The 8,056-nt window shown below is 50.4% G+C and overlaps 2 protein-coding genes across 2 annotated transcripts in view; both read right to left on the reverse strand.

Annotated features, from left to right (window-relative positions):
- The window catches only part of VOLCADRAFT_105653 (uncharacterized protein), a gene marked incomplete at both ends in the record, with an annotated part of 3,770 nt that extends 347 nt beyond the window's left edge, over positions 1–3,423 (reverse strand). The window contains 4 exons of the mRNA XM_002952701.1: positions 94–437; positions 1,029–1,215; positions 1,428–1,512; positions 3,389–3,423. Of these exons, the coding sequence (XP_002952747.1) occupies positions 94–437; positions 1,029–1,215; positions 1,428–1,512; positions 3,389–3,423 (651 nt within the window). The remainder of the gene's footprint in view (positions 1–93; positions 438–1,028; positions 1,216–1,427; positions 1,513–3,388) is intronic.
- Positions 3,424–7,519: 4,096 nt separating this feature from the next.
- Positions 7,520–8,056, reverse strand: part of VOLCADRAFT_93440 (uncharacterized protein) — a gene marked incomplete at both ends in the record, with an annotated part of 15,567 nt that continues 15,030 nt past the window's right edge. The window contains one exon of the mRNA XM_002952702.1: positions 7,520–7,768. Coding sequence (XP_002952748.1) covers positions 7,520–7,768 — 249 coding nt within the window. The remainder of the gene's footprint in view (positions 7,769–8,056) is intronic.

The following is an 8,056-nucleotide window of genomic DNA, read 5'->3' on the forward strand; positions in this document are numbered from 1 at the left end:
CATCCGCGGCTCGGCAGGCGGGTTGGGCTCGTTGGGGGGCGAAGGAGCGCTTGGCAATGTCGGAGGCTCCATCGGCATTGGAGGGTCACTGACCCCAAAGGGGCGCGAGGGCCGTGGCGGCGGCGAGGGCGGCTGCGGCAAGCCAATGACGCCGACAGGGCAGCACTCGTAGTCGTCAACCTTCTTGTCGTACAGAGAATATTCAATTTTGCGCGTGTTGTACGAAAACATGTTCAAGTTCCAGCACGGCCGCTTGAGATTGAAGCAAACACGCACATCCCGAATGGCATCTGGGCTCTTCAACCACTGCATCAGCGGTGTCACCTTCATCACATCCTGCCCCATGTGACGCTCAAAGTATATGGAGCTGACGCTGTAATTCTTGCCACTGGGTGTCAGGACGTTGACGCTGCCCACAGAGCCGCGACAACCGAGCGCTGTGGGGGGGGATGTCGGAAGGGGGGGGGGGCAAACACGCGGCTCATTCATCAAAGCACACTCGGGCCCGGCGGGCAGAAGGGGAATTATGACACCGCCAGGCTGAGCGAACTCAGGCGCGGCTCGGGTGTTGAAGGAACGGGAACATTTTGGTGGAAGAGGATGAAATGAAAGAGGACTTGGTTGTTTGTGGGAAGAGGAGGTGAGGAGGGGGATGGAGGGCGATGGGATCTAAAAATTGGCGCATACTGAATTCAAGGCGGAGGTGAGGGTGAACCGTCCAAAGGTGGTTTTTTTCTGAGAGCCGGTGGCCGGCGGCGAAGGACCGTCGAAGACCAGACCAGATAGAGCGCAATTGTCTTGTACTGACAAAACTAGCTTGGTGTGAATTGCTAATTGAGCATGCCTTAACATTTGACAGGGCAAGAGATTCAGAGTTTAGGCAGTGTCGATCGCGACTCCCGGCGGCGACTTCAGCGCCCGTACCGTAGGAGAAAGTCGGCGAGTTATGGTGGGCTGACGAAAAAAGGCTTTAGGTGGCTAAACCGCTTGCATCATCGCTGACAATTCACCGATTAATCCACTCTTACATGGGGATAGCTTGATCTTGTTGATGTAGGCGGTCGGGTTGCAACAGCGGTAGGGACCCGAGACGCATGTCGGCCCAACATGGAGTCGAATGCAGAAAGTAGACGTATTTCTGATCGTGTCCACAGAATAGCTGGAAAAGGATGCTGAGAATCTGCTGTACTTGGTGTTTTGCACACAGTTCTCATACTGCATAGAAATGGAAAACGTCACAGGGTAAGGAATGTTTACCTGATGAAGGAGTTGCTGTAAGGCAACAATGATCAAGCAGGCTAGACAGGTACCTTAAAAGTGTGGTTGGGAAGGTACTCGGCACCAAGAACCCGTGCATTGAAATTAGGTGTGACACCCTAACTTGTAAAACTACTTAGATAGTACAATTGACTAGCAGTCATGCTCACCGGAAACATTGTGCCAGTAAGGTAGCTTGCTCGCACGAAAACCGCCATGCCCGCGACGAGCGCGAGCATCAGCACGGCGCCAGGACTGAAAGAGGGCGACCGGATTAACGTTAGCTAATGTTACAAGGAGTGTACATTGAATCATTCCGAGACCTGGAAAGGTACCTTGCGCCGCTCCGAGCCATCTGACACCGTTAACCTTATCGGATTTTTACACAGGCAATCGTTGATCTTTTTAGCCGGCTTCCCGTAAGAAGAACTGGTCACTTCGAACAGGCTTAAAATTAACAACCGGGAAAAGGTCTAAGGCGAACACCTCCTCAAGTAACGTGCCAGGTTTTGTGTCTAACACCGATATGGAAGGTGCATGAGCTATAAAACGCTTTCTTGTAAAGCTAGGCGGGAATAAGAGAGGCTATAGTAAGAGATGTAAGTCAAAGTGAGTCACTCTCCCTCATACCACATCCCGCATTACAGCGAGTGTATACAAATAAACTTCTGCACAAGCCTTTAAGTATTTACAGCATCCATAACGAACGAAGCTGCAGTGATGCTATGTACTACCTGTTGTACGGGCCGGGTAAGTCCATGTCCCAAAACTGTATTTACCGCCAAGAAGAAGAATACAGTTTTGTAAACATATGTAAAATAAAATTGCCTCAGCAGATCAGCACTACGGGCTCTTCAAGCAACCGAGTTTGCCGTTCGACATGTTACATGTTGTAATTTAAGAAATAGATAATGTAGAAAGATTGGAGTTTTATGTTTGAATGGAGCTGATTATACAGGAGGATGTTGCAACCGTAGCAAATGATACTATCGTCGCTTTGCTGTTTGCCATGATCTATGACAGACTGGGCAATCAGGATGAATTTTGGATGCTCAGAGAATTGTTTCCATACTTTGAATAGGTGCAGCCTGTTGCGCCTGTCCTGGGAGTCGATTTTACGAACACACAGTTCCGTTACCGCGCCTCCCTGTCTACCGCAGCCGTTGATCGCCCTGCTACCGAAATGGTATATTTTTTAAGCGTCTCCATCCATACACAGCGAGCTGTCAGACTCAGCGGGAGAAACACTACTCCTACAATCCATCATCGCAAAAGAGTTGCTAATCAGAGTCCTCCAGAGTTCCGCTGGTTGCTCGTCCTTGCGATAGAAATTTTATCGAGACTTTGACAGCTCGGCCATGATGCCCCCCGCTTGCGCTCCCCAGCACGTTGTTTCTGCAACCGCAACCATCATATAACCGATAGGCGGACATAGCAACATCTGGAGAGGAGTTGTTTTGATGCTCACAGCTGATTTTAGACGAAACAGACAAGAAGTGTTTTTCGCCAATAGAAATGTGATTTTCAATAACCCCAAATTCAAAAGTGGGCTCAACTGCGAGAATGCGCCACGCAGCTTTGCGGCGATCTCTGCTGGAACGGCATGAGTTGGTTAACGAAGATTGTACTATAAGTCCGTCGCTGCTCTTCCGAATTGAACGAACGTGACTGAATCGTCCCTCTGATCGCCGAGCGACCGATTCATAAGCCTGTTGCCAGGACAACCTGACTCAACGTGACAGGGAAAATAATCCTTTGCATTTTTCACTTCAAGATGTATAGCAATCAACCGATGCAGTTCCAAGACATACAGTTGCCTGACGAAAACTCAGCCTAGCATTTCAGCGCCCAACAGCGTCCTTGTTTTATCGCAAGAGCATGACTTACACACTTGTTGACCGCTGTTACGGGAAAACAAAAAAGTTGCACCTCCGATACGACCTGACGACGTAGATTTACTCAACGCCATGACTACACGGCGAACTAGCTCATACATGCAGTACCCACTTAGGGGCTCAAACACAAAGCATCCCCCCCGCTTTATCTTCATGCGCTGCTTGACTCCCAATCTTGGAGCTCTCGGAAACCGGGGACGACGCGCGTTCAGCCTGGGTATGCCTGATAGCCTCACCCAGTCTCGTGCGCAGGAAGGAGTAGCCTTGACATAGTATGTGAAAAATTAGACTGCGAAATGGTATGAAAATGATTATAAATATTATATGCCCTCAGCGGCCAGTAAGGTAGCAAGGTTCTGCTGGCAATGAACGCATATGCGTTTTGTGTGCTGGTGCCCGACCTCGATAGATAGCGCTACGTGAGCTGTTCCGAAGCTCCCACTCCCCCATCCAGTTTAGCTCCAAATTCATTTTGTAAAAGGTGCTGTGTCACTGATACGACGCGCGCTGAAGCTCCTCACATAGCTGCGTGTGGTGTATTGCTCGCTTTGGATCGGCATCAGAAAGGCGCAGTCAGCTAAACGCCGCACGCGCTGGCTCCCCACCATGTTTGAAGCACTTGCCCGCCAAAGACTACCTGCATGCTTTGAGATGCCTTTTGAATTGCGTCAGGTGACGGAGCGTGCTGTAACTTTTTTACAGCCGTATTAGAAAAAGTAATAAGAGTTTTAGGTACGGATGGGTTTTCCGCCCATATCTGCCTTTGAGAAAACCGTTTGAGATTGTGTGATTTCTGTGCGACTGCGGATTTTGCCCGCCACTGGTACGGCCAGTTGCACCTGCTGCTGAGGAGGAGCCCGAGCCGGCTGGGACTGCACTGAAGCTCCGAGCAGTTTCTTGAGCACAGTGTTAGTTAGCATCATCGTTACGTAGCCAGGACACTGAACAGATAATCTGTGAACTAACACGCCAAGCGTTTAAGCCTGCTGTACTAACTATTTTTTAACTGCTAACGGACGACAATTACTGAGCGGTCAGGTTTGCATAGTATTCGCTGATCGGCGGTAAACAACTTTTAAGTCTGCCATACGCACATGATTTGTCGATGCTACAGTCGTATGACGCGACACAGGCGGATAGTTTTAATGTACCGTTTTAATGTACCGACGTCGCCTTGGAATGAGGCTTGCCAAGCCACGCACTGTCCATACGCAGCCGGTCAGCTCGGCATTGATGCCGTTCTTGCGCACCTACAGGGACGCGCTGGTCCCGGTTGGAATGGCCTCAACTGAAAGCTATCCGTCCAAAGCTATCCGTCTATGCGCGACAACCTGGCTTTCCTTCTCTCTTTTGTGCAAGCGTGTGCGACCGTGTGTGTGAGTCTGTGTGTATGTGTGTGTCTTTATGTATATATGTATATATGTATGTATGTGTATGTATGTGTGTGTGTGTTCGTGACGCGGCGGGTGAAGGGGTCTCGTGCGCCGTGTGTGCGTGGAAGCCTCTATCCCGATCAGCACAGCGGTGATAGGCACCTGCCGGGAAACAACTGCCGTTAATTCCTGTTTCGTTGAGGAAAGGGGTCTCGATAGGCTGGAAGGTGGTGGTTGCGCTGCTAGAGAATAGCAGCCCGGATGATTCGGTTAGTTCGGCATAATTTTCCTCACGAGGGAAACAGTTTCTTGTGCGTTTTTTTAATTTGACACCTATCTATTTCAAAGAGCCTTCGGCTTCCTCGGGGTCCTAGATTGGGTCCCTCCCTCCAGAGGCTCCAGAAATGGGCTCCCAGGTTACGTCTTACTAGAAGAGTAACGCAACTCCAGACAACATGTAACACATATACACATATACACATACACACAACGCACAACACACACACACATCAATGTTTTTTAACTTCGTTGCGGGTTTCTTTTATACCTGATAATATATGGATTAATGTTGCACAAAATGCGCCCTAACCAGATGCATACCTGGCTAAGAGATTCAGTAAAATGATAAATCGTACGACGAAGTATAGCAGTACACAGTACGGAAATGTAATGCCTGATGCAACTGAGCTACATCACAATCACAACATTAAAAACCAGGACTGCCCGTCACCCCATGCGTACCCTAGGCCCCCAAAGCCATTCCGGAAACCTCTTTCTCTCTTGCTCAGTCTCGGCGGCGTCCTGGCAACGTTTGCGCAAAACGCACCACATGTCACGCACCCCAACCATGTAACACACACACGCACCACATGTAACAAAAGGCTACACAAAACACACGGGTGCGCACATCAGTGGACGCTCTCTCCCCGTATACAGCCTGATTTTTCGACGTACGCAAACTATTTTCCTCCTTTAAACCAAACCATTGCAACCCCAACCCCAACCCCAACCCCAACCTCAACCGCAACCTCAACCGCAACCAACGACGGCCAACCAACGTCAATCCCAACCGTCCACTGCAAGGCAATGCATTCAAGCTGCAGCAGTCAGCTTTCCACCGAGAGCCCTTGCGCCTTGCGCCTCAAAGGAGAAGAAGAAGAACAAAATGAAGATTGCAGCACAGTGCGGAAATCACACTCTCCGAAACCCAACGACGCCGGAACGTTTTGCTCTGGCGGGCGACCTTCGTTCCCGCGGAACTGCATCCTCGTCGATCGCTCAAATCGATTCACACCCTGGGGCCGGGGAAGAAGAGGGAGCCCGCGAAGGGCGAGTTAAGGGTTCAGCACGGAAGGTCTTGTGGCATGATGCGCCTGGGTTTGGCGGTCGTCAGCGCCGCCTGTTTAGTTGATGTGGCCGATATGAAACCGGCATCAAATGGTGGGTAGGAGGTAGGAACTGCGACTGCTACCAATAGAAACATAAGTTTTGTGCTTGAAAAGATTTAAAATAATATTTTAAGCTTGGTGTACTGGTCGAAATGTGCTAATCCGGAAAATTTGGGCGTAAGGCGGATTTCGGGCGGTCTTGGTGGGCGGCCTGCCAACCAAGGCGTGTTGCAAGGCGTGCTGTAAGAGTTGCTTATTGCAAATGAATCATTAATAAAAAATACTTTGTTTGTCACCAAATAGACAAAAGTGCGCAACTGAAATAGAAATTTAACCATTTTCGTTTGTGAGGCGACTTTGCGTTGCGGCAGGCCGCGGACCGCCTCGCGGCGCAAACAGGGCTTTCCCTTAGGTCCGCTATCGGCGAGCGAAACCTTCTCCCACCTTCTTTTTTATTTTTACCGGCCACTTTCCTTTTTATAATATAATATAACAAAGCTTCAACAATTCCTAAATCCCCGAGCGCATCATAGTAGCACAGCAACGGTAGCCAAACAACCAGGCCAGCCAACGACCCAGCCAACCGCCCAGGCAATACACCAGGGCATCAGGCTGATGCTGGAGATATGGGCGCAACCAGGCTAGGGCAGATCAATCTGGGAGCTGAGATTCAACAGCTAAGGGGAAGGACGAGGCTATCCCGGCCACCCACGCAAGTGAAGCAGTACCTAGGTGCCTGGGGCCGCTGAACCGCCGGTAACGGAAACTGCTCTACCAAGGGCACAGCGAGCCAGTATGTGTGTGTATGTGTGTGTATGTGTGCAGTGTTTTTTTTCGTTTTGGGCCTAATACCCTAGAGTAATAATACAATTCCTTTTTGTATAGTCGCTCATATATGCTCAGCTGAGTCGCTGATTGCTGCAGTTGTGCGTTTGCCGGGGGATCCTCAGCTTCGCTCAAATCGCTGGCTTCACTGACTTCAAGAGCGGCAACTACGGCATGCCTATCCTTGTCTTCTGTATTATCTAATCTTCTTCTAAATGTTTGGGGCATTGCGTCTGCGGACTTTCTGAGCCGTTTGCTTTGGTCAAGAATGAACGAATGCCCCGTTGACCTAAGTTGAATGCAACAGCGGGCCGCCTCATGGTGATATCATCAAATATTTTATACATAAATAGTGTATAAGCTCCAAATGTTCAGCTTTATATGTGCAGAAGGCATTTGGGGCGACTTATGGCCGAAGTAATGAACCAGTACGGCCAACTGACCAATTATTCCATTTCTTCCAGGCTCAGACCCCCATTTATTCCCCAAAAAGTAATATATTACCAAAAAAACACTGTATGTGTGTGTATGTGTGTGTATGTTTGTGTGTTTGTTTGTTTGTGTGTGTGTGTGTGTGTGTGTGTGTGTGTGTGTGTGTGTGTGTGTGTGTGTGTGTGTGTCCGTGGGGGAGCCGCGGGCTCGGGGGAATATTCCGAAATTCCGCTGTGCACTAATTAAGCATGCATGCGTTACTTTGCAAATCCCTGGGACACCGACAGGGCCCGTTGTAAATGTACGACACATCAAATTCAAAGGGCCCTTTCAGAGCCGGCACCCGTACTTACAGAAACTCGCAAATGTACGACGGCTGTACATCCGTCGCGCCGCCAGGGCTGTAGCGGAAGCCACAGGATGACGTGGCGGCGTTGCAGGACAACATGTAGTACCGTACTGCAGACCGCGCCCTGTCGTACTGAAAATCGTCCGGGATGAATGACAGCCTCGAGCCGTCGGTGTTGTACCCCGGAATGGCCGCGCCTTGATCCGTACGTATCGTAAGGCCAATCCACGTGTTCAAGGTAGCTCCCGTCTGCAGTCCAGATAAAACACTGCTAGACAGAAAAGCGAATTCCTGGTCCGACCCAACGGCCGTTAAATGACCTCCCAACGCAACGCACGTGGATTCCGCTGCCGTAAATGTTGCGGGCGTGGTGTACAACAAGTAGGCCGAGGTGTCACTGATTAAGATGCGCGGCACTGGGCCCGGCGGCGGCGAGGCTGGTGGTGGCGGTGAGGCCGGTGGCGACGGCGGCGTACGCAGCGGCGGTGGGGAGGGTGGGGGCAGCGGAGAGGCGACTCGTAGCGGCGACGGTGATGG

This window comes from Volvox carteri (assembly GCF_000143455.1).
Source record: "Volvox carteri f. nagariensis unplaced genomic scaffold VOLCAscaffold_31, whole genome shotgun sequence".
Lineage (NCBI taxonomy): Eukaryota > Viridiplantae > Chlorophyta > Chlorophyceae > Chlamydomonadales > Volvocaceae > Volvox > Volvox carteri.